This window comes from Suncus etruscus, chromosome 1 (assembly GCF_024139225.1).
Source record: "Suncus etruscus isolate mSunEtr1 chromosome 1, mSunEtr1.pri.cur, whole genome shotgun sequence".
In the NCBI taxonomy this organism is placed as follows: Eukaryota; Metazoa; Chordata; class Mammalia; order Eulipotyphla; family Soricidae; genus Suncus; species Suncus etruscus.
This window is the reverse complement of record NC_064848.1, coordinates 152,296,465-152,323,097: the sequence shown is the minus strand read 5'-3', so window position 1 is coordinate 152,323,097 and position 26,633 is coordinate 152,296,465. Positions and strand designations below refer to the sequence as shown.

The 26,633-nt window shown below is 43.2% G+C and overlaps 1 protein-coding gene across 1 annotated transcript; it reads left to right on the top strand.

The window, feature by feature from the left end:
• Positions 1-5,035: 5,035 nt before the first annotated feature.
• Positions 5,036-26,540, top strand: LOC126012171 (TRPM8 channel-associated factor 2-like). The gene is made up of 8 exons (XM_049776002.1): positions 5,036-5,050; positions 10,015-10,654; positions 20,931-21,922; positions 22,293-22,390; positions 22,531-22,744; positions 23,305-23,544; positions 24,712-25,049; positions 25,596-26,540. Exons 2-8 carry the CDS (start codon positions 10,032-10,034, stop codon positions 25,845-25,847), a joined length of 2,757 nt encoding a protein of 918 aa, XP_049631959.1. The 5' UTR covers positions 5,036-5,050; positions 10,015-10,031; the 3' UTR covers positions 25,848-26,540.
• The last annotated feature ends 93 nt before the right edge of the window (positions 26,541-26,633 follow it).

Below are 26,633 nucleotides of genomic sequence, written 5' to 3'. Positions count from 1 at the left end.
AGGAGTAACCCCTGAACACTGCAGGATGTGACCCAAAAAAAAAAACAAGAAGAAAAATGAGAAAGAAAGAAAGAAAGAAAGGAAAGGAAGGAAGGAAGGAAGGAAGGAAGGAAGGAAGGAAGGAAGGAAGGAAGGAAGGAAGGAAGGAAGGAAGGAAGGAAGGAAGGAAGGAAGGAAGGGAGGGAGGGAGGGAGGGAGGGAGGGAGGGAGGGAGGGAGGGAGGGAGGGAGGGAATAAAAGAAGGAGGGAAGGAAGGAAGGAGAAAGAAAGAAAGAAAAGAAGGAAGGAAGGAGGAAAGGAGAAACTAACTCCCCAAGAATATAAGTCCAGGACCAGATGGGATTATAAACTCTTCCAAAACATCAAAAAGATGAGAATACTCCCTAATACCTTCTATGAAGCTAATATCACACTCATTCTCAAAGCTGTCTAAGATAACACCAAGAAAGAAAACTACAGACCAATCTCACTAATAAAAATAAATGCATAAATTCTGAAGAAAATCTTAAAAAACTGAATCTAATAACACAGCAAAAAGATTATATATCATGACCAAGTGGGTTTTATCCCAGGAATGCAAGAATGGTTCAATATATGCAAATAATCAATCAACATCATACACCACATTAGTAAAAGGATTAAAAAAACACATGCTTTAAAAAAAAACACACATGCTTGGGGCTGAAATGGTGGCACAAGCGGTAAGGCATCTGCCTTGCCCACCTAGCCTAGGAAGGACTGTGGTTCAAACCCCCGGCGACACATATGGTCCCTCAAACCAGGAGCGTTTTTAAGTGCATAGCCAGGAGTAACCCCTGAACATCACTAGATGTGGCCCAACCCCCTCCCCCAAAAAAACACACATGCTCATATCAATTGATGCAGAGAAAGCATTTGACAAAATCCAAGACCCATTCATGATGAAACCCATCAGCAAAATAAGTGTGGAAGGAGCCTTTCTCATTATAGGAACAGCTATCTATGAAAAGCCTAGAGTCAACATTATTCTTAATGGCAAAAAACTGAAAACATTTCTACTAAGTTAGGCACCAGACAAGGCTGTCCATTGTCTACACTCCTATTCTACGTAGTATCAGAAGTCCTAGCAGTAGCAATCAGACAAGAGAAGGAAATCAAAGGAATCCAAATCAGAAAAGAGGAAGTAAAACTATCTCTATTTGCAGATAACATGCTGATATACATCAAAGACCTAAATAGTCCACAGAAAAGCTCCTAGAAACAATAAATCAATACATCAAAGTGTCTGACAACAAAATCAATACACAAAGACAGTCGCATAGCTTTATAGATATAACAACTCAGGAGAAAGAAATCAAAGAGTGTATCTGATTTAAAATAGTGCCCTAAACTATCAAGTACCTAGGAATCAACCTAACAAGAGAGTTGAGAGATCTGTATCACAAAAACTTCTAAACACTTCAGGAAGAAGTTGAATAGGACCTAAGAAAATGGAAAAACATTACATGCTCATGGGGTAGAAAAATCGATATTATCAAAATGACCATCTGGCCTAAAATACTATATAGACTCATGCAATCCCTATTCAAATTCAGACAACATTCTTCAAGTATTGAGAACAATCAATTATAAAGTTTGTATGAAACCATAAAAAACCTAGGATAGCCAAATCAATATGGAAAAACAAGATCTCTTTACCTAATTTGAAGCTCTACTACAAAGTCATTGTGACCAAAGCAGCATGATATTGGAACAAACACAGATTTCTCAGACCAATAGGTCAAAACAGAATATGCAATGACAAATCCCCAAGCATATGGTCAACTAATCTTTGACGAAGGAGCCAAGAATTTAAAATGAACAAAGACAGTCTCTTCCACAAATGGTGTTGGAACAATTGAATAACCACATGTAAAAACTTAAAGATTGATTCATATGGCACATCTTACACAAAAGTCAATTTAAAGTGGCCTAAAGACCTTGAGATTAGCCCCATCTACACTAGGAAATACACAATAAGAATTATACCTACTAAGGAAATACATCTAAACACATGTATAAAGGAAATATACATATTCTGTTTAATTCTTTTGAAACAATCTGGGGAGGTTTAAATTCCAGGGTACAGTTTCAGCCTGTGGCATGGTATAGTGGAGTCTGATAGAACAGCTCACAGCAGTCAGGGATCGAGTAATGTCCTTGAGCTGAGGGTCTCTCAAAAGCTGAATTCAGTAGTGACAGTCCACAGCAAAGGGAGGTGTGAGAAAAAGGGCCACAGAGAACAAATCAGCAGCAACAGTGGTGGAAGCTTCTTTCTGGGCAAGGCAGGCTCCCTAAGCAAAAAGGTAGCCTTTCAGTAGGTATAATTCTTATTGTGTATTTCCTAGTGTAGATGTAGTTTTCCCCATCCTTTTGGACTTGCTTAGTAAGAAATTTTAGTAGATAAGTTTCTCGTGGGGTCTGAGTTCAGGTTATATATAACAAGATTATGGAGGTTGTTTAGCTTGTTATTTTTACCCCCACATGCACCATGTATCATGTGGGATTGTTCCCATTTGCATAGACACATTAAATTGGGGAAATCTTACATATAAAAATAAGTTCTTATCTTATAAGGATAGGAACTCCAAAATTTTACAGTGCAGGGGCTCCTTTCACCCTGGACATTTGTCATAGTGACTTGACTTAGGCCTCAGTTGATTGGAAATCAATCCTTCACTCCCAAACATTGGATCCCATCTTTGCGGTCCTGGGCACCAACTTTCTCCAGGGTGAGTTCAGATGACACTCTGATGACTTGGAAACAGTAACAACTTGCTTTCAGGGCAGGTTTCCCTGGCTCCCCAACCCCCCCCCCCCGCCCACCTAATGGTGAGATGAAAGCAGAAGATGCTCTGTGACATGCTGACTTCAACATAGGATCTTCAAAAAAAAAAAAAAAAGATCTCTAATTACAGAAGCTGACTGTGACAACCATTGATTGAGGAGAACTTTTCCTGTGCCCATGAAGAAAGACTTTGGAGTTAGATAATTTTTATGCCCTGAGCCTGTAGTTGGTCTAATGGCAGGATGCTTCATGAGTACAGATGCCTGTTTTTAGGCTAAGGGTTTTAACTTTCTATTTTCCCCTCAACGTTTGCTGCACCTATAAAAAAAATACCAAAACTTCCCCCTTTTTTATCTTTTAGATAGGGGCTTCTGCCTTTTTCATAGAACCTTATGACATTAATTGCTTATTTTTACCTCATATCTCTTCATTTTTCTATAAAATTGGGAACAATAAAAAAAGAAAGGATGGGGGTAAGGGGCCAAGTAGTCTCAGATGCATTGGCGGAGATAAAAAAAAAAAAAGAACAGAAGTAAATATCCAAGCCAAAGTCAACAACAATAGAATCAAGAGACAAAAACTACAACAATCTAAACTTTAAATGGGCATGTTATACTGGCAGGCCCTGGGGGCAAAGGGTGGTGGTATCGGATGCACGCTGGGAACATTGGTAGAAAAAGTTCGACTCTTATGGTGGGATTGACCCTGATTCACTGCCACTGTAGGCCTGAAATCCAACTATAAAGGATTTTGTAAATCACAATGGTTTCAAATAAATAAAATAAAACAAAACAAAACAAAATGAAAAGAACCACCCTCAGGAATGGAATTTCTGAGATATAGAGAAGCTCAATTCCGAGTCTTGGAAGGAATGCCCGCCCATGCTGTTTTTCAAAAAGACTCGGCTAGTATACATTCCCACCAACAGTGAATGAGAATCCCTTTTGTCCCACATTCTCACCAACACTAACCAGTTCTTTGTGATGATTGTCAGTCCCTTTGATGTGAAGTGGTATCTCACTGTTTTAATTAGCATTTCCCTAATGATTAGTGATATAAAGCATTTCTTCATGTGCCTTCTGGCCATTTGGATTTCTTCTTTGAGGGGGTTCTTGTTCATCTCTTCTCATTTTTTGATGGGATTGGAAAGTTATTGTTTATTAGTTTGTTTGTTTTGGGGCCACAACTGGTAACGCTTCAGGGGTTACTTCTGGCTATGCGAGAAATCACTCCTGGCTTGGGGGACCATATGGGACGCCAGGGATCTAACCGTGTTCCCGCCTAGGCTAGTGCCGGCAAGGCAGATGTCTTACTGCTCTGCGCCACTGCTTCGGCCCCAAGAAATGATTAAATGAAAGTTTTTTTGTTCGTGTAAAGTTCTACCAGTGCCTTATATATCTTGACTATATATATATATATATATATATATATATATATATATATATATATATACACACACACACACACACACACACACACATGTATATCTTGCATGATACCCTTTCAGTAACAGTATTGCAAACCCCAGTGCTTGCTTAAAGGAAAAAAAAAAAAAGGAGGGGGAGAAAAAAAGAAGAGTCTGCCACAGAGAGACAGACTGTGGGGTAGGAGGGAAACTGGGGACATTGGTGAAGGAAGTGGACACTAAGTGATGGGACAGTTGCTCAAACATTGTCTGAAACTCAATCATAAACAACTTTGTAACAAAAGGCAATTTAATAAATTTAAAATTGATCCTAAATTTTTAGTTAAAAAAATAAAAACAAAGCTGAAATCACCATCAACACTGATGGAATTCCAACGTACACCGCCAGGGGGCGACCCCGCAACGCAGCGGTGACGCAGTGGCAACACTTACGGGCGCGGGATCGAAGACCGCGGAGCCGGAGGGCTGGGGCGGGGGGGGGGGGGAGGCACATGGGGCCACGACAGACCCACTACCACTTACGACACTGGGGCTGGAGAGCAATTTCCTCCGTGCCTGATCTCCCCGAAACTTAGAGTCTGCTTCTCCCACGCAGTATATCCGCAACTTAGCACCGCTCGGACCCGGGAGCGATCGGGGCATCCGGGAGCAGGGACTTAGTCGCGGTGGACCCAGCACAGCACCCGGCCTCGCCCCCAGCGCTGTGCAGGGAGGAGCCGCGGCCAGGCTCGGCCCGCCCCACTCCGCTGTGTCCGCCGGTAGGACTAGGGCCGACACGGGGACTTGGAGCCAGACGAGCGAACCCAGGGATCCCGAGCGTAAGTTTGCACTGGGGGGCCCCAGGGCGGGCCTTTTGCACTTTGACACTTTGCACGCAGGGGACCGAGGCAGTGGCTGGCGGAATTCCCCACTTGGGCCTTTTAGTTTCGTTCCCTCTCTCTGTCCCTAGTGGCTGTTTGTCTGCAGACCCTGGAGCACTCACTTCTGAGAGCCTGTTCGTCGGGGTCCCAGACCCAGCCAGGTGTGAGCACCCAGGGGGGAGAGGTGAGGGGGGCTTCGAGTAGAGTCCCAGGCAGGGCCCAAAGAGACGCGTGGGGCAGAGGTTATTTTTGCTGGAAACTGGGTGTGTCCTTTCCAGGTCTGTCCTTGACTGAAAAGCCAAAAGCCAGCCCTGGGCTTTATTTAAATTTTTTTTAATTTATTTTATTTGGATTTGGGGTGCACAGAGCTTGCTCCTGGCTCTGTGCTCTGGAAAAGACTCCCCGGGGAGTGAGAGTGCGCGACGGGGTGGGTGGGGTCGGGGGAGGGACTATATGGGATGTTGAAAATCAAACCTAGGTTCTCACTGTACTGTCGCTCTGGCCCTGGAAGATTACAATTTTAAGAGATTTCAGATGTGAAGTTGTTTTTTTTTAAGTGTTCAAACTAATTAGGAGGAAGATTTTTGTCTGTAGAACTGAGCTTACATGGTATGGGATGGGGGCGACTGATGTATCAGGGAAAAATCTGATTGACAGTATTGTGAACCTGGGTACCTCAATGAAAATAGTTTAAGGAGAACACATTAGGGCTGCAGCCATACCAGGTAGTAGGGTGTTTGCCTTGCATGCAGCGACCCAGGTCTGATCCCTGCCACCCCATTTGGTTCCCTGTGTTCTGTCAGGAGTGATCCCTGAATGCAGGAGTAACCCCTGAGAATTGCCAGCGTGGCTCCAAAACAAACAAAAATGGGATTGTGGGAAGGCATTTCGCAGACCCATGGGTGTTTGGTTGAGAAAGAAGCTGCAGGCCACCTGGATGTCTTCAGACCCAGAGCCAAGTTTATAGACTTGACCTTACAATGAAACCATATCTTGGAGTTTAAAAGAATGGGGTGGAGGGAGGGAAGGAAACTGGGAACACTGGTGGCAGGAAATGTGAACTGGTGACGGTACTGTATATTGTATGACTGAAATTCAGTCATTAACAACTTTGCAATTGTGAAAAAAACTGCATTATTAACAAACTTGCAACCATGCTGTTTAAATAAAGTTATTAATTAAAGAAAAACAGAATGGGGGTCTAGAGCAATAATACAGCCAATAGGGTGCTTGCCTTACATATGCAACCAGCTTGGAACTCCGGAGACCCATATAGTTCCCTGAGCATTGCCAGGAATGATTCTTGATGGCAGAACCAGAGTAACTTCTGAGCATGGTGAGGAAGGAAAGATTGATGGAAGAAAAGGAAGGAAAATAGGAAGGAAGGAAGGAAGGAAGGAAGGAAGGAAGGAAGGAAGGAAGGAAGGAAGGAAGGAAGGAAAGAAGGAAGGAAGGAAGGAAGGAAGGAAGGAAGGAAGGAAGGAAGGAAGGAAGGAAGGGAGGGAGGGAGGGAGGGAGGGAGGGAGGGAGGGAGGGAGGGAGGAAACAAGGAAGGAAAGGAAAGGAAGAGAAAGAGGAAGGAAGGAAGGGAAGGGAAAAAGAAAGAAGGAAGGAAGGGAGGAAAGAAGGAAGGAAGGAAGGAAGAAAGGAAGGAAGAAGGGAAGGAAGAAAGGAAGGAAGGAGGGAGGGAGGCAGGGTGGGAAGAAGGAAGGAAGGGAGAGGGAAGAAGGAAGGGAGGGAAGGAGGGAGGGAAGGAAGGGAGGGAAGGAGGGAGGGAAGGAAGAGATGGAAGGAAGAAAAGGAGGGAAGAAGGGAAGAAGGGAGAAAAAGGGGGAGAGATGTCCCAGACATAAACATGAGCTCACCACATGGTGTTGGATGGACTATGATGAAAATAACCCAAATGAGGTGTGTGGGCTTAGGAAAACTGGAGACCAGCAAATGAAGGTGAAATAGTGGTTTGTGCCTGCTCACTGGATGATGGAACTACAGCACTGGCTCACTGGATGATGGAACTACAGCGTGGATATTGTAACAGGAAAATGAGCCCCATCTGCATCCCTAGAGTGATACCTGTGGATGATAAGACCAGCAGGAGTGAGGTGTTTTGCTGCTCTGAGAGTTGGAGTTCACTTCCTCTGAGGAATGAAGATTTAACCTTTATCCCCTCCATGAATATTAGTTTATACCCACATCACAGCTACCTCCTTGGGTACACATGCAGAGGGAGATTAGCACCCGTAGTATAGGCCTTAGAGCAACTGATTCAGAGACGGGCCCTGGAGGTAGCATCGTGTGCTCATACCAGATCATCCTGCTTTTCACTGTCCATCAGGGAAGCTGTAAAGGACATATTGGAGACAACCAGGCTTGCTCAGAGATCATCCACCTAGGAGAGACTCCCTTATAGCTTCCTTTTAGCCTCCAAAGCAACTTTGCAAGGGATGCATTCTTCTCTGTTTATGTAGGGGGCGATAGTGACTCCTGTAGCCAACAACTGTGTTAGACTCACAAAATGTGTAGGTTCCAGAAACCACAAGCCATACCCCAGTGGAGCAACAGACACACCCCTTAACCAGGGGACAGTTTTAACTGCTGTAGCTGTCCTAGCTGTCCGAACAAAGTCTGTTTCAGAAAGGTTAGGCTTGCTTCCTGTCTGGATGAATCAAACCATGGGCTTCTCACTTGCTGGCTGAGCTCTTCAAGCTCCAACATCTTTGTCTAGTCCCTGGTTCTAGCCCTCCTCCTTGAAGCCATATTCCTCCCTGGAGCCTTCCAGATCTCAGCTGGAGCAGGTGCCAGCTTCCATGGCCCTTTCCATGGCCTTTCTCCAAGAGGAACTTGCTGTCTTCCACTTATGGCATTTTTTCCAGAGCACAAGCCAACTTGCTTTTTGTCACAGCAGGCCTTTTACATCTACTTATTTACATAGGGCCCTTCTCCTAAAAGTTTTAAGTTCACATGTTATCCCTGGATGTTTGCTAAATCAAACACCCTGACGGAAAGTCAATGATGAGAGAACAAGGAGGTTTTATTCTCCCTTAGGTTCAATTCACACTGCAAGGCTGCCTGAGCATATCACATGAGAGCAGTGGTCTCACAAACTACTTTATAGGGCATTTCTGAAAAATCATCTGATTTGTGTATAGAATTACATGATAGCAATGTAGATCAGTGCACCCTGAGGGGGAAAAAATCACCATGACCCAGGAAGAGGGGAGGGGTTTTCCAGACACTCAAGCTGGGTTCCATCCAGCCGCACAGTCCCCCAAAACTGAGGCAGACAGTAAGACTGGACGTAGGCTCCTCTTTGACTCAGAAGAGTCATATTCACCACAGGTCTGTGCACTCCAAGAAAATCATGGCTGCCTCATTTTGCTCTGCAGTTGTGCATTTCTTCTAGTGAATGAGCTCCATCACAAGACATCAAAAACACCAGCACACTGCGAAGATCACAATGGGAAAGCAGCACAGAACACCACTATGCTTAATGAATGAAGATAGTAGTTTTGAAGACCCAAATAGTATCAGCCACCAATATAGCCTCTCTGATAATGACTTCAGAGAAGAAATATTGAAGATGTTCAAGGAACTCAAAGAAACTGTGGAACAAACAGCCAATAAGACTCAAGAGGATATGAGAGTAAAAATGAGAAAATGTCAGACAGAAATGACAGAGCTGAAAAACTTGGTAAGAAATATGAAATAGCCACTGGAAGGCCTCACCAGTAGAATAACAGGTGCTGAGGACAGAATTAATGAGCTGAACTATGAACTGTATAACACTTTCAGACAAGATCGGAAATTGGAAGTCTTAAAATAAGCAGAAAATGGGGGGAGATCCTCAGAATAAGTGATCAGATGACAATACACCTTTGAAATAAATTGAACAGAAACAACATAAGAATCACTGGAATCCCAGAGAGCCAGGAAGACCCAAATAAAAGCACCTCAGACACATACTGGTCAGAATGATGAAAACCACAGATATAGAATGCTGAAAGCAGCAAGATCTAAAAAGTAAATTATATACAAAGTTATGTAAAGAAGCATTTGCATCATGACATCAAGTACAACAATAATGTTGGGGTTTCATTACAGCAATGATACTATATAAGAATTTATGGTCAAGGTTACATCAAGGAAGGCACAGTCATCTACAGCAAGAAACCAAATGGTAGTTCTCTAAAATCTAGGGATATTGTGGTTTTGTAGTTAACATCATCTGTAGCATTAAATAATTAACGATGGGGCTGGATGGCGGTGGATTTCTCTCCATGCCATTCCAGTTCACGTGGCTCTGCAACCTCCATGCAGTCGGCGAGTCCCAGGCCCAGGTGAAATCACTCACTCACAGTCAGGCGTCAGGAAGAATCATCTTTATTTAAGCCCTAGCTACCACGTGTGTGTGGCCTATTCATAACCTTTCAAGCACAGCCATATTTTGCTAGCCCTGCATCTTATTTCCTGTTAGCCATCTTCCCTTTGGGCTCCATGCTGGTTAAAGACCAGAACACAAAAACCCAGAAGCCAGAGCGCACAGCAGCGCAGAAAGGGCAAAGAGCCAAAAGGCAAAAAGCCAAAAGGCAAAAAGCCAAAAGGCCCGAATTCCCTTGGTCCAAACCTTATATAACATTTCCCAGACCCCTCCCAGGAATGGGAGGGTCTAGCAGGTAAGGTTACACCTACTATCCGGTTCCCAAGACCCCTCCCAGAAATGGGTGGGTCTAGGGTCTTAAATAGGTACACCCACAATCATCTACAACTAATTATGAATGTGATAGATTAAATCAAGGATATTCCTTGTACACTGCATCCTGGGGCATCATGGGAATGTACCTCTCATTGCATTTATTGTTGCTGTTTTTACTCCTGCCTCCCTCTGCTCCTAGAATTCTGAGTCTCTGCTTTCCTCCCCACAGCTGCCCCAATTACGACAATGACAGCTCCTTCCTCTGCTTTCGAGGTCCTCATGCATGCAGTGACCAGTTGGGATGTCCCTAAAGGCCCTGTCCCCTGTGAACTGCTGCTTATTGGCGAAGCCGCCTTCCCAGTGATGGTGAATGGCAAGGGCCAGGTGCTCATTGCTGCCTCTTCCTATGGCCGTGGTCGCCTGGTGGTGGCGTCCCATGAGAGCTACCTGCAGACCCCCAGCCTGGCTACTTTCCTTCTCAATGCTGTGAACTGGCTTCGATCCACACCCGATTGTTCCATTGGAATACACCCATCTTTAGCAGAACTAGCCAACATCCTTCAGTTCGCTGGGGTCGAAGTACACATAGAGCCAGAGCCAGGACCAGCCCTGGGTGTTTACTGCATCAATGCCTACATTGACAGCATGACCACCACAAAGCTGATCCAGTTTGTGAAACATGGAGGGGGTTTGCTCATCGGGGGTCAGGCCTGGTACTGGGCCAGCCAGCACGGTGCAGATAAGGTACTGTCTGATTTTCCAGGGAACCAGGTGACATGTGTAGCTGGAGTGTACTTTACAGACACCTATGGGGACACAACCCGGTTCAAAGTCTCTAAAAAGGTCCCCAAGATACCACTTCATGTCAGGTAGGTGGCATTGCCAATTTGGGAGTGGGAAGCTGTTCCCAGTTCTTACAGATCTTTTTGTTTATTTCTTCTTCTTCTTCTTTTTTTTTTTTTTTTTTTTTGGCTTTATGAGACACACTTAGCCATTGTTCAGGGCATACTCCTGACTCTGCTCAGTATGAATCAGTATGATTCACTCCTGCTTGTTCTCAGGAGACTTTATGTGGTGCCAGAGATTGTACCCTAGTCAGCAACATCAAAGATAAGTGTTTTCCCTCCTGTACTGTTATCTAACTTCTTGTTCATTTATATATAAAGTCATACTCACATATCTGTTTATTTATTCATAGATCAGTGACATACAATCTTTGCCTTTTATTCAATGCAATATTATTTCTTGGCTATAGCTTCCGAATATTAGATAATTATTATATCAATTATAATTATATTATTTTTATATTTTATAAAATTTTATAATAATTGTATTATATTAATATTAATTAGACAATATAGTCTAATTAAACTATAAATGAAGTATAATTTATTAAGGTATATTTTTGTATAAATGAAGATTTAGATTTTGTATAAATGACATAATTTATTTAGTTAGATATAATGACATATGAAGCTATAGTATTCTATTTTTGTGGGGGTTTTGGGGGGGGTGCCACACCTGGTGATGCTCAGGGGTTGCTCCTGGCTATGCACTCAGAAATAGCTTCTGGCTTGGGGGACCATATGGGATGCCGGGGGATCTAACTGTGATCTGTCCTGGGTCAGCCGTGTGCAAGGTAAGCGCCCTACTGCTGCACTACCACTCCAGCCCTAGTACTCTATTTTCAATTTTAATATTCTATTTAGTATTTTATTTTAATTTAGTATTCCATTTTTAATTTAAAATTTTTCTATTTAAATTAAATTTAAACTTTAATTAATTTAAGTTAAGTTTAACTAAATTTTCAGTGTTCAACCACTAGGTATATATTGTAATAAATACCCTAGTGATTATTTTTGCCACATTTCTATAAAAACCACTGGAAACAGAATTTGATAAAATTGGTCAAATTTCCCTTGTTTTAGAGTAAGTTCTGGGAAATGATTCATAGACAGGTCAGCACGCAGGAAGTTATGTTGTGTATTCTCTGGATGAATTAACATCATCTATCCATCTTCCCCTACCTCCCACCTTTTGGCAGCATCTTTTGAAGGGAGATGCTGCCAGAGGAAGAGAAGAGCATCTAACAGGAGAAACAGGGAAAACTAGACTCTAAGGAAAATATTGGCAAGAAGTATTTTTAATAAGCTTCTCACTATTAAGTGATATAATGGAAAGAATATAAGTATTTATGAAGATAATATTGCTTAAATTATTAGGTTGTTATAATTATTATACTGTTATATACTGCAGAACAATTACACAACCATTAAAAATCACATATTCACAGGGCCATAGAGATGTATAATGGGTAGGGCATTTGCTTTGCACATGGCTGACTTGGATTTATCCCCAGCATCTCATATGGTCCTTAGAGGATAAAAGCAGAAGTAAACTCAAGTGCAGCCAAATGTGGCCCCCAAAAGCAACAACAAAATATCACATGTTCAACAAGTGCTTACAGGAAATAGGAAAATTATCATGATATAATAGATAAAATTAAAACCTAAAGAACTATTGAAGTACCAAATATCTGAAAACAATGCCCATATTGGTGTGATATAAAGCACTATGGGAAAAATGTCTGAATTTTTTCTCAACTCTTGAGAAACAGGCCTATTTTCCTTATTCATATTCAATTTCAGCTCAGAGCAGCTTGCCTGAGGAGTCTTCTGAAAGGACCCTGAAAATAACAGTCACTTTCCAGTTTCACTATCTGTATTTCCAGCCACTCCCTATGGAAAATATCAGTGATCCTGGCTGCTGTTACTATTTCCCCAGGTACTTGCTCTAGTGCTTCTCTAGATCCATGGCTTTCAACCTTCTCATACCTGCAGACACGTGAAAAGAAACACTTTCTAGACTATTAAAGCAGAAACAAAACCATCCCAATTTTTGTTTTGTTTTGGGGGGGCACATTCAGTGGTGCTCAGGGCTTACTCCTGGCTCTGAGCTTAGCATTAAGTCCTAGTAGACTATATGGGGTGCCAGGAACTAAACTCAGGTCTTCTGCATGCAGGGCAAGTGTCCTACACACTTCACTCTCAACCCTAAGCCATTCTTTATAATAATAATAATAATATCAAAACTTATAGTAATCCTGCTACGTGATCTGGACATGTGTATTATATGTTCAGTAGCAATAACTTTCCATGCCTTGACAAGAAATCTGTGGACAGCACCAGTTGTTAAAAACTCTGGGTAGGGGCTAGAGCAATAAGTAGCAGAATAGATAGGGCATTTGCCTTGCAAGGGCCAACCTGGGTTCAATCCCCAGCATCCCAAATGGTCCCCTAAGCCATTTCTGATTTCTGAGCACAGAATCAGAAGTAAATCTTTAAGCACTGCCAGCTGTGACCCCAAAACAAAACAAATACTGGTATAAACACCCAGAATATAGACCTAAATCGAAAGCATCCAAACCCATCCTAAGAAAGAGTGTGACCTAGTATTGTGATGAATAGCCCTATCGACAACATAATGATGATATTACATGGGAAGTGGAGTTGGCTGGTCTCAGAAGCTTTCTGAATTGAGCTGGAGCTGACTGGCATGGTCAGCTTTCAGCTCTTAAGAATGCCCTGACATGCAACCAACGCCCTCAGCACAATACCTTCACTCAGCTCAGATTCAGAGTTCCCTGCCAACAAATCTTGATCAAAAGCTCCTGAACTGACCTAGCAGGTTCTATTCTTTCAAATTTCTTCTGAAGGCTCTGGAACTCCTTTAGGGAACTGCCCCATCGGAATAGGGAAGAGTAACCTCTAAAAACCAACAAAGGACCTCAACATAGGTCTTAAACCCAAGAGAAGTAACTGACTGCACGCCTGTATTTCTACTCCCTGGGAGTCACTGAAGGAACTTGAATGCAAAAATCAGGCTCAAAGGAACTTGTTGCTCTTTCAGAACGTTTCAGAAGGCCTGTGGAAAGCATTAACCTCAGATTAATGTCTCATTCCTCATAAACCTTGTAGTGCAGCTTTCGAGATCCAGAACTTAATGAGCTACTGAATCAGTCCTCGAAGCAGTGAAAAGGGAACTCAATCTCTTTCAGAAGAGGATCAAATAAACCAAGGAGATGACATCAAGGGTCAAAGTTTCTTCTAAGTTGTTGTTGACTATTTGCCCATGCCTGGTAGGTATGGTAGGATAACAGTGTCAACTTCTAAAGAAGCACATTTAAGTAAGAAGACATCCCACTGAACAAGAGAAAAGATGCACACTACATTTTTACAAGAGGCTGACAATGAAGATATAGTTACTAATTAAAAAATATATATGCACCCTTCTGTTCTTGCAGCATTACAGTTGGAAGCTCTGAAAACCATGCAAACTTCTGATAGAAGATGAGTAAATAGAGATATGATATGTATAGATGATAAAATATTACTCAGCTATGAGAGACACATGATATCTTACTGAAACTTGGTTGGAATTAGATGGTATCATGCTGAGTAAAATAGGTCAGAAAAAAGAAAGGAAAACCACAACTTAACTTCACTCATAATGAAGCAAAGCCAACGAACTAATAATATCCAGTGAAAACAGGCATGTATAGTTGACAACATAGCTGAAGTTATCTAAGAGAGAGAGGACATTGGAGAAAGGAAGGTTTTTATAGAATGTGGTCTTGAGTGACTGGTACTTGGCTGGTAGGTGTGATATGAAAATAGCGTAAATTGAAGGTAGTTACACTCTTGTAAGGCTAGAGTGATAGGACTCTTTCCTTGTATTAGGCTGATCCAGTTCAATCCCATATGGGTCCCTGAAGTACCACTAGGAATAATCTCTGAGTGCATACTTAGAGGTAATCCCTGAGTATCACTGACTGTCACACACACACACACACACACACAAATATATACTTTTATAAACCAATATTACCTCAATAAATTGAGCATTAGCACAATAATTTCATTGAAGGCTATGCTATTAAAACCATTAGTATGTTTTATTATTTAAAAATATGTGAAAATCTGGAAAAAGATGTCGAGGTGAGCATATACTGTGCCTGTGTGAGGCTTCAGGCACAACCCTAGAACTTCTTGGCCCCTGGCACCACTCAGTGTGGCACCACAGTGAACAAAGTGAAGCATGTCATGAATTCAAGCCTGAACATTCAGTGCACTCCTGTGTAGGTAGAATTGTCAGTCCTGAGCCTTTAGAGAAGGTGGGTTTTGAGATATGTAAAACATGGCCAGTTCACGCTTGCGCGTTTCTTCCAATCTAGGGCCTCCTGGGTCAAGCAGCTGGCACCATACTCTACCAAAGATGCCATGGGCAGCTGCTTCACCTGTTAAATGTCTTCAATGATCTGTGCAGGGAGGTGATGAGTGTAGATCTGAAGTCCATGCACTATCTCAGACTTTGGAGGGAAGACCTTTGACAGGAAGACCTTTGTCAGGCCTTTGACAACCACAGTGATCTTTTTTCCTTCATGCTATTTTTTAATATATTTTTTATTTAAACACCTTGATTACATACATGATTGTGTTGTTTGGGTTTCAGTCATGTAAAGAACACCACCCATCACCAGTACAACATTTCCATCACCAATGTCCCAAGTTTCCCTGCTCCCCACCCAACCCTCGCCTGTCTAGACAGGCTTTCTATTTCCTTCAAACATTCTCATTATTAGGATAGTTCGAAATGTAGTTATTTCTCTAACAAAACTCATCCCTGTTTGTGGTGAGCTTCATAAGGTGAGCTGTAACTTCCAGCCCTTCTCTCTTTTGTGTCCGAAAATTATTATTGCAAGAATGTCTTTCATTTTCTTTAAAACCCATAGATGAGTGAGACCATTCTGCGGTTTTCTCTCTCTCTGACTTATTTCACTCAGCATAATAGATTCCATGTACATCCATGTATAGGAAAATTTCATAACTTCATCTCTCCTGACAGCTGCATAATATTCCATTGTGTATATGTACCACAGTTTCTTTAGCCATTCATCTGTTGAAGGGTATCTTCATTGTTTCCAGAGTCTAGCTATGGTAAAGAGTGCTGCAATGAATATAGGTGTAAGGAAGGGATTTTTGTAATTGTATTTTTGTGATCCTAGGGTATATTCCTAGAAGTGGTATAGCTGGATCATATGGGAGCTCGATTTCTAGTTCTTGGAGGAATCTCCATATCGCTTTCCATAAAGGTTGAACTAGACAGCATTCCTACCAGCAGTGGATAAGAGTTCCTTTCTCTCCACATCCCCACCAAAACTGCTTGTTCTCATTCTTTGCGATGTGTGCCATTCTCTGTGATGTGAGGTGGTATCTCATCATTGTTTTGATTTTCGTCTCCCTGATGATTAGTGATGTGGAGCATTTTTTCATGTGTCTTTTGGCCATTTGTATTTCTTCTTTGTCAAAGTGTCTGTCCATTTCTTCTCCCCATTTTTTGATGGGATTAGATTTGTTTTTCTTGTAAAGTTCTGTCAGTGCCTTGTATATTTTGGAGATTAGCCCCTTATCTGATGGGTATTGGGTGAATAGTTTCTCCCACTCAGTGGGTGGCTCTTGTATCCTGGGCGCTATTTCCTTTGAGGAGCAGAAGCTTCTCAGCTTAATATATTTCCATCTGTTAATCTCTGCTTTCACTTGCTGGAGAGTGCAGTTTCCTCCTTGAAGATGCCTGTAGTCTCAATGTCCTGGAGTGTTTTGCCTATGTGTTGTTCTATATATCTTATGGTTTCGGGTCTGATATCAAGGTCTTTAATCCATTTTGATTTACCTTCGTACATGAGGTTAACTGGAGATCTAAGTTCAATTTTTTGCAAGTGGTTATCCAATTATGCCAACACCACTTGTTGAAGAGGCTTTCTTTGCTCCATTTAGGATTTCTTGCTCCTTTATCAAAAATTACGTGATTGTATGTCTGTGGAACATTCTCAGAGTATTAAAACCTATTCCACTGATCTGAGGTCCTGTCCCTATTCCAATACCATGCTGTTTTGATAACTATCGCTTTGTAGTAAAGTTTAAAGTTGGGGAAAGTGGGCCGGGCGGTGGCGCTGGAGGTAAGGTGCCTGCCTTGCCTGCGCTAGCCTAGGACGGACCGCGGTTCGATCCCCCGGTGTCCCATATGGTCCCCCAAGAAGCCAGGAGCAACTTCTGAGCGCATAGCCAGGAGTAACCCCTGAGCGGCACAGGGTGTGGCCCAAAAACCAAAAAAAAAAAAAAAGTTGGGGAAAGTAATTCCTCCCATATTATTTTCCCCAATGATTGCTTTAGCTATTCTAGGGTGTTTATTGTTCCAAATGAATTGCAAAAGTGCCTAATCCACTTCTTTGAAGAATGTCATGGGTATCTTTAGAGGGATCACATTAAATCTGTACAATGCTTTGGGGAGTATTGCCATTTTAATGATGTTAATCCTGCCAATACATGAGCAGAGTATGTGTTTCCATTTCTGCATGTTCTCTCTTATTTCTTGAAGCACAGTTTTATAGTTTTCTTTATATAGGTTCTTCACATTTTTAGTCAAGTTGATTCCAAGATATTTGAGTTTGTGTGGCACTATTGTGAATGGGGTTGTTTTTTTAATGTCCATTTTTTTCTTATTACTATTAGTGTATAGGAAGACCATTGATTTTTGTGTGTTAATTTTGTAGCCTGCCACCTGGCTCTATGTTTCTAGAAGCTTTTTGGTCGAGTCTTTATGGTTTTCTAAGTAGAGTATCATGTCATCTGCAAACAGCGAGAGCTTGACTTCTGCCTTTCCTATCTGGATTCCCTTGATATCTTTTCCTTGCCTAATCGCTATAGCAAGTACTTCCAGTGCTATGTTGAATAGGAGTGGTGAGAGAGGACAGCCTTGTCTTGTGCCAGAATTTATAGGGAAAGCTTTTAGTTTATCTCCATTGAGGATAATATTTGCCACTGGCTTGTGGTAGATGGCCTTAACTATATTGAGAAAAGTTCCTTCCATTCCCATCTTGCTGAGAGTTTTGATCAAGAATGGGTATTGGACCTTATTAAATGCATTCTCTGTGTCTATTGCTATGATCATGTGATTTTTATTTTTCTTGTTGTTGATGTTGTATATTATGTTGATAGATTTATGGATGTTAAACCATCCTTGCATTCCTGGAATGAAACCTACTTGGTCATAGTGGATGATCTTAATGAGGTATTGAATCGTATTTGCCAGGATTTTATTGAGGATTTTTGCATCTGTGTTCATCAGCGACATTGGTCTGTAATTTTCTTTTTTTGGTAGCATCTCTGTCTGGCTTAGGTATCAAGTTGGATATTGGCTTCATAAAAGCTATTTGGAAGTGTTCCCATTTCTTCGATTTCATGCAAGAGTCTTGCCAGGATAGGTAGTACTTCCTCTTGAAAGGTTTGAAAGAATTCATTAGTGAATCCATCTGGGCCTCAGCTTTTGTTTTTGGGCAGACATTTGATTACTGTCTTAATTTCCTCAGTAGTGATGGGGTTGTTTAGATATGCTACATCCTCTTCATTTAAACGTGGAAGATTATAGGAGTCCAAGAATTTATCCATTTCTTCCATGTTCTCATTTTTAGTGGCATAGAGTTTCTCAAAGTAGTTTCTGATTATCCTTTGAATCTGCCATATCAGTAGTTATCTCTCCTTTTTCATTCCTAATATGAGTTATCAAGTTTCTCTCTCTTTCTTTCTTAGTTTTGCTAGTGGTCTATCAATCTTGTTTATTTTTTTAAAGAACCAACTTCTGCTTTCGTTGATCTTTCAGATTGTTTTTGGGTTTCCACTTCATTGATTTCTGCTCTCAGCTTTGTTATTTCCTTCTGTCTCCCTATTTTTGGGTCCTTTAGTTGAGCACTTTCTAATTCTATGAGTTGCATCATTAAGCTATTCAGGTATGCCCCTTCTTTCTTGATGTGTGCTTGCAAAACTATAAATTTTTTTTAGTGCCACTTTTGCTGTGTCCCATAAGTTCTGATAGTTTGTGTCTCTATTGTCATTTGTTTCCAGGAAGATTTTGATTTCTTCTTTGATTTCATCTTGGACCCACTGGTTATTCAGTATTAGGCTGTTTAACTTCCAGGTATTAAAGTTTTTCTTCTGTGTCTCTTTGTAGTTCACATATAACTTCAAGGCCTTGTGGTAGCGAAGGTAGCCTGCAAAATTTGTATCCTCTTGATATTATGGAGGTATGTTTTATGTGCTAGCATGTAGTCTATCCTGGAGAATGTCTCATGTACATTAGGGAAGAATGTGTATCCAGGTTTCTGGGGGTAGATATATATATCTACTAGGACTCTTTCTTCCATTTCTCTTTTCAGGTCTAATACATTCTTGTTGGGTTTCAGTCTGGTTGACCTATCAAGTGTTGACAATGCCGTCTTGAGGTCTCCCACAATTATTGTGTTGTTATTGATACTATTTTTCAAATTTGTCAACAATTGTATTAAATATTTTGCTGGCCGTCATTCAGTGCATATATTTTTAGGAGAGTGATTTCTTCCTGCTGTACAAATCCCTTAATACAAAATGTCCATCTTTATCCCTTATAACTTTTCTGAGTATAAACTTTGCATCATCTGATATTAGTATGGCCACTACAGCTTTTTTATGGTTGTCGTTTGCTTGGATGATTTTCCTCCAACCTTTTATTTTGAGTCTATGCTTGTTCTGACTATTTAGGGTGTTTCTTGTAGGCAGCAGAAGGTTGGATTGAGTTTTTTGATCCATTTAGCCACTCTGTGTCTCTTAACTGGTGCATTTAGTCCATTGACATTGAGAGAAAGAATTGTCCTGGGATTTAGTGCCCTTTTTCTATCGAAGTTTGGTGTCTCTGTTGGTCAGTCTTGTCTTAAAGTAGGTCTTTCCGTTTTTCTTTTAAGACTGGTTTTGAGTCTGTAAAGTTTCTGAGCTGTTGTTTGTCTGTGAAACCATGTATTCTTCCTTCAAACCTGAAAGTGAGTTTTGCTGGGTGCAGTATTCTAGGCGAAGCATTTATTTCATTGAGTTTTGTCACAATGTCTCACCACTGCCTTCTGGCCTTGAGTGTTTCTTGGGACAGGTCTGCGGTAAATCTCAAGGATGTTCCCTTGAATGTAATTTCTTCTTTTGATCTTGCTGCGTTCAGAATTCTGTCTCTATCTATGGGGTTCGTCATTGTGAGTAGGATGTGTCTTGGGGTGTTTTTTCTGGGGTCTCTTTTAGTTGGTACTCTTTGGGCATGCAGGATTTGATTGCATGTATTCTTTAGCTCTGGTAGTTTCTCTTTAATGATGTTCTTGGCCGTTGATTCTTCCTGGAGATTTTCTTCCTGGGTCTCTGGGACTCCAATGATTAAGTTGTTTCTGTTGAGCTTATCATAGACTTCTATTTTCATCTGTTCCCATTCTTTGAGTAATTTTTTCCATTGTTTGATCCTTTGCTTTAAGGTTTTTTTCCAGTCTCTTATGCTGTATGGAGTTGTTATTCTTCTCATCTTCCAGTGTACTAGTTCTATCCTCAGCTGCTGTTAACCCATGGGAAAGCTCATCCATATTTTTCTTCAGTTCATCTACTGAGTTTTTCAGACCTGTTATTTGTCCTGAAATTTCAGTTTGGAGTTTTCTCATTTCTATCTTCATATTCTCTTGGTTCTTATTAGTGTTCTCTTCTATACTTTCTTTGAGTTCTTTGAACATCTTTCATATTTCGACTCTAACCTTCTTATCTGAAAGACTGACTAGTCGGTTGGCCATGTTTTGGTCATCTGAGTTGCCATCTTCATTCTCTGTCTGGCACTGGCCTGCATTGTTTGCCTATTGTCACACTTGTATTGTGGTTTTTCTTTTTCTTTTTCTTTTTTTTTTTGTATTGTGAGTTTTTCTACGTGTTGTGGTTGTATTCATTGGCTAAATGATGTGCGCTGCCGCGAAGCGAAGGCACTTGTCTGGCTCCTCCCTTTTTGGGCCTTTAAAATCACCTCCAGGGAAGGCTAGCCCTCCGCAGATGAGCCACACACAGGATGAAATCAGGCCGAAAATGCAGCACAGCACAGAGGACAGGCAGATAGGGGTGCTGGCATCTGAGTTCCAGCAGAGTTCTATATATTTTCTATCCATCTATTCATTCATCGATCCATACTTCTATCTATCTACCGTATTTGTTCGAGTATGTCGAGTGGTTGTATTCATTGGCTAAAATCCCTTCATGCTATTTTTAGGTGTGGGGATGACACTCGGCAAGATCAGCTGCAGCTTCTGGAAGGGATCTCTGAACTGGACATTGAAACAGGAGGGCTCCCCTCGAGGCTTCTTGTCCATGGGGCGCTGGCCTTCCCTCTGGGCTTGGACCCCTCTCTGGGCTGTTTTCTGGCAGGGGCCCGATATGGCCGAGGGCGTGTGGTCCTGGCAGCCCACGAGAGTCTGCTGTCCACCCCCAAGATGAGTCCCTTTTTGATCAATGCTGTGCGCTGGCTGGCCAAAGGCCAGGCTGGCAGAGTTGGCGTGGACACCAGTCTGGAAAAATTGTGTTTCCTATTATCCAACTATGGCCTGCAGTGCAGCGTGGAACACCAAATGACCAGCGATTTGCAAGTTTACTGCTGCACGGCTTATAGCGACAGGGATGCTGGATCCCTGCGAGAGTTCGTGGCTGAGGGAGGAGGCTTGCTCATCGGGGGCCAGTCCTGGTGGTGGGCCTCCCAGCACCCCAGGCGCTCTGCCATGGCTGGTTTCCCTGGAAACCACATCCTTAATGGCTTGGGCTTGAGTATCGGGGCTCAGACCATCAAACCCGGCTGTTTCCCTGTGCCCACCCCCGAGATGCTCAGCTACCACTTCCGCAAGGCCCTAGCTGCCTTCCATGAGCAGCTGAAGCAGGGGAGTGGCTGCTTGGAGCAGACGTGGCTGGCCACAATGGGCAGTGATGGGGCAGCCTTCTTGCAGATTCCCACGCACGGCATTCCCACCTATGTCTCTGTGCATCGGCTGCTGAGGAAGATGCTGCATCTGGCAGGCCTCCCGGCTGTTAGTAAAAAGAACCCAGTGGCCAGGGGCTCCCTGGAGGCAGCCATCCTCAGTCTGGCCACCCAGCTGGCACACTCAGGCACTGACTGCTCCCAGCTGGCTCAGGGCCTGGGCAGCTGCACCTGCGATACCAGTCTGTACCCTGTGGAGCAGCCTGTCACCCTGGAAGTTGAAGCCTACAACCCAGGTCTGGAATGAGGAAAGGGACCAAGGAATGCAGGAGCTGATGGGGTCCCCATAGTGGGGTGAGTGTAGTTCCAGGGGTGTCCCTGAGCCTGAAGTTATGGAATCCAGCACCTTAGCAGAAAATTTCCACAGGGTCAGACAGAAGGGAAACCAGGTAAGGTGCTTAGCATGCATGCAGCCCACTGGAATTTGATGGTTTGATCCACAGCCCTTGAGCCCTGGAGAGCAGAGCCAGGAATCAGTCCTAAATGTGCTGGGTGTGGTTCCCAAAGAAAGAAGCAGTTGGGGTGGAGGTTCAAGCTTGGGTGGTCAGAGCTGAGGTGTGCAGGGGATAAAGTGGGGTAACACAGCTTCCCTGTGCTGACTGCCAGGCCAGAAGGAGTTCTGGGTCAGCACTGGCCGGTACCTGCTGACCGGAAGGAATGCAGAGGTTTCCCTGACAGATGGTGCCACCTACGCTGGGCTGACGGTAAGTCTACAGCCCCATGGTCAGCACCCCTCATCCCCAGTCTAAGAGCCTCTCTGCTCTCCACCAATGGCACAGCACAGAACAGGACTGTGCGGAGACCTCCCCCAGACACAACTGGACCCCCAATCTCTCCTCTCCAGGTGCTGATTGGCTGCCATACTGATGACTTGAGCAATGCCAAGGAGCTGTCCCGACCCCCGGTGGTGACTCATCAGTGCTGTGTGGAACAGGCCACTGATTCGGTCTCCTGCCTCTGGGGGGGCCTGGTCTATGTTGTTGTACCCAAGAGCACCCAGCTGGGTCCTGTGTCTCTCACCATCACAAACTCTGTGCCTGCCCCCTACTACAGGCTGGGTGAGTGTGGTCAGAAGTGGGTGTGCAGGGCAGTGCTGGGCTGTGTCTTGTAGTGAAGGGGAGCAAGGAGGTTTGCCAGCAGGGGACCCACAGGAGGGGGGGCAGCATTGTGCCTTATGCCCTATGTCCTGTGGAGACTTGAGGACCAAATAGAGTGAAGATTAAATCCTTGTCTTAATTGCATGTGGCCTTGGTGACAATAGTTTCTTTTGTCTATTTGCCCTTCCACCCCACCCCCAAGTGCAAGTTGGCTTTTTCAGCTTATGGAAAGTTGGGGGTATGAGTAACAGATTTTCTGATCTTTCATTTCAGGCTTAGTCAGCCTCCCTAGTGGTGTTCTTTGGGGCTCACCAATGGTCCTAGCAATGAATAGTCATCCAAGTAGCATGGATTTGGTGCTCAGGGCTGCACTGCAGTGTCTCTCCAGGACCACCTCCTTCATGCTGGGGCAAGGGGCATGCACTTCAGGGGAATAATATTTTGGGGTAGGGAGTCTTCCTCATTTAAGGCTTATGCACAGGTTCTTGGTGCCATCACCTGGCTCTGATTATTATTCCAAGGTAAGACATCCTTGGCAGAGTGGAGGCGCAGTATCCAGGAGAGCCCAGCCCCCTGGGGGGAACTAGCCACAGACAATATCATCTTGACGGTGCCCACCGAGAACCTCCGGACCCTGGAGGACCCTGAGCCTGTCCTGCGTCTCTGGGACAAGATGATGGAGGCAATTGCCAGGCTGGCTGCCCAGCCCTTCCCTTTCCACCGCCCTGAGAGGATTGTTGCTGATGTGCAGATCTCAGCAGGTATGTGCCCTGCAGAAGCAGTAACTCCCAGGTTAACTTTGCCTTTTAAGGTCCATGTGTACAAGAAACAGACATATTTCAGTAGGGATGAAAGAAATTATTTCCTGGTGGAAGAGGTCAGGGTTTACATCTGGGAGGTAAGAGAGTAGGGTGAGTTGATTGGCACAGATGAGCAGAAAAATATCAGAAGTATCAGTCTTAGAAGTTCTCAGATGCAATAAGGCTTGCTTCCAGGAGAGGCTGAAACAGAAATATTTACTTCTGAGTCATATCACTCATATGTGGTATGTAGAAGGGAGGAAGGAATGAACGATCAAATGAAAGATACCTTACTTTAAATGACTGTGTGAATCATGGTGCCTTAATATATATATATATACATATATATTACATATATAATACATTTTTTGCTTTTTGGGCCACACCTAGTGACTCTCATGGGTTACTCCTGGCTATGCACTCAATCGTTCCTGGCGTGGGGCACCATATGGGACGCCAGGGGATTGAACTGGGGTCTGTCCTAGGTTAGCACATGCAAGGTAAATGCCTTACCGCTTTGTGCTTTAATATTTTGAATTTTTTTCTCAATGAAATATTTTTCCCAGAAGATAACAGATTGGTTAGTTGAAAGGGGAGTAAGGAGGTTTCTTACTTTCCTGTTTTAGAGGAAAGGCCATCTAGATAAAAGTAACACTCTGGAACTGAGTAGTAGAATTTATCCAGATCAGTTTTGTTGTTATTGTTGTTTTTCCTTATTCTGTTTTATGGGCTACACCCAGTGATACTAAGAACTTACTCCTGGCTCTGTAATCAGGAGTCACTCCTGTGGGTCTCAAGAATCATCTGGGATACTGGGGAGCAAATCTAGGTCATCACCTGCAAGGCAAACATTTTATCCACTGTACTATCTCTCTGGCCCAGCACTTGCCTCCTTATCTTTAAGAAAGGACAAGGATCATTATCCCTCTAAAATAGTGAGACTGGAGCTCTGCTCCCTGGCAAGTGGTTGAAGGCTTCTAATTCTGACTCATGATTCTTTTCACTCACCTTAAAGATTCTGAAATTGTGGGGACCCACCAAAATGATAGGGACACATTCTCCTTGTGAGGAGGAAAAGGGGAATTGGACTTGAATTAACACCCCCAATCTCTTCCTCTGTGTTCCCAGGCTGGATGCACTCTGGGTATCCCATTATGTGCCACCTGGAGTCTGTGCAGGAACTCATCAGCTATGCAGATATAAGACGCACAGGCTTGTGGGGACCTATCCACGAGCTGGGTCACAATCAGCAGCAGCATGGATGGGAATTCCCCCCTCATACCACAGAAGCAACTTGCAACCTCTGGTCAGTCTATGTCCATGAGACAGTCCTGGGAATACCCCGGGATCAGGCTCATCCCGCTTTAAGCCCTTCAAAACGAGAAAATAGGATCAAAGAGCATCTGGGCAAGGGAGCACCCTTGAAGGACTGGAACGTATGGACAGCTCTGGAGACCTACCTGCAGGTACTGGGCAGAGTGTCAGGGAGAGGGAGGCTCCAACATCCCCCTGTCAGGGAGCATCCTAGATCCCAGAACCCCTTTCACCAGCCCTGCCAGCCTAGTCCCTCATCTCCCTGAATTTGAGAGAGCTGTGGTACTTGTTGGTGCTTCTCAAGTGAAATGGCTTGAAGAGGCAAATAAGAGCACCTGTCCAATTGGCTTCTTATGATCCATGAGAGAAAAAGCAAAGTACTAAGAAGGAAAAGTCTGTGATCTCATAGGTCAGGAGTAAAAGCTGTGTGTTAGGCCTTCTCAACTGGTCTAGTGTTTAACACTTACCTTGTTTGTGTGAGACCATGGAGGCCAATTGCTGGCGTCCCATGGTACCCCTAACCCCAAGTTTTCAAGTACCATTATGTCATGGCCAAGTGCCTCCTCCAGCACTAAATGAAAAGAATGATAGAAGAAAAGAAGTGAAGTAAAAGAAAATCACTGACATAAACATGCATGTTGTAACCACTTTGGCAAGGCAACTTTGATCTATTCTTCCACCCTTTCTTCTCTTTCCAGCTCCAGGAGACCTTTGGATGGGATCCCTTCACCCAACTCTTTGCTGAGTACCAAACACTTTCTCACTTCCCCGAAAACAATGCTGGCAGGATGAATCTGTGGGTGAAGAAATTCTCTGAAAAAGTGCAGAAGAATCTGGTCCCTTTCTTTGAAACGTGGGGCTGGCCCATCCAGAAGGAAGTGGCCGAAAGCCTGGCCTGCCTGCCTCTGTGGCAGGACCACCCCATGAGTGTGTATGTACATCCATTTTGAGGAGTAAAGGCTGTGCGGATGTAGTGGGGAGGGGAATGGCTGGTTAGCATTGTCACCTCTGTGGCCTTGAAATTCTTTAATTGGAATCCTGCTTCCTAGCCTGTCATCAGAAAGGCAGTTGAGGTTTCGAAGACAAATGAAATAAGCACTCTCAGGAAAACTGCCCATGCTGGTTCTTTCTTCTTGCTCCTTCTCTCAGGTTTACATATGCTTTCCCCTCCTCAATCTTTAACAGTGATTTTGTTGTCTTGGTTTCTTGAAGTCCTGAAAACTCACCTTCTCTTTTTGAGCAATTGCATTGAAAACCATGGGCTTCCCTGGGAATCTGCTGGCACTTCCCAAACTTGTGCCAGCATTTTTTCATTTCTTCCCCTTTGAGAAGTTATCTGAGAACAAGAGCTATGCTGGTAGAAAGGTGAGCTCTGGATCAAATCTGGTTCTATGGGGGAAAAAAAATCACTTCTTGTATCCACATTATTATCACATGGGGATAACAGTCCATGGTTTGAGAATGGTGAGAAGGTCTGGGTACTGACATGATTTCACACATGTGAGTTTTCTTTGTACTTTGACTAGTCCCATGTGGCTTGTCTGTCCAATTTATGGGAACAACTTGAAAACTGATTCACTCTGAGGTTAGTGTTTAGTCCTTGTGTAAGAACGTTCAATAAATTTCAATAATTGTACAATAAATTTTCCCACATGGTTTGTTAATAGTGGGATTGTCACCCATTCCATCTCCTTTAAGAATATTTCACCTAGAAAGATTATTGGGTATAATTGAAA

Bases quoted from the DNA above. Each gene is read 5' to 3' on its own strand.
- LOC126012171 (XM_049776002.1), top strand. From the start codon at position 10,032: ATGACAGCTCCTTCCTCTGCTTTCGAGGTCCTCATGCATGCAGTGACC. The intron at 22,745-23,304 runs GTGAGTGTGGTC...TATTATTCCAAG, and splicing joins TGCCCCCTACTACAGGCTGG to GTAAGACATCCTTGGCAGAG. The intron at 25,050-25,595 runs GTACTGGGCAGA...TTCTCTTTCCAG, and splicing joins CTCTGGAGACCTACCTGCAG to CTCCAGGAGACCTTTGGATG.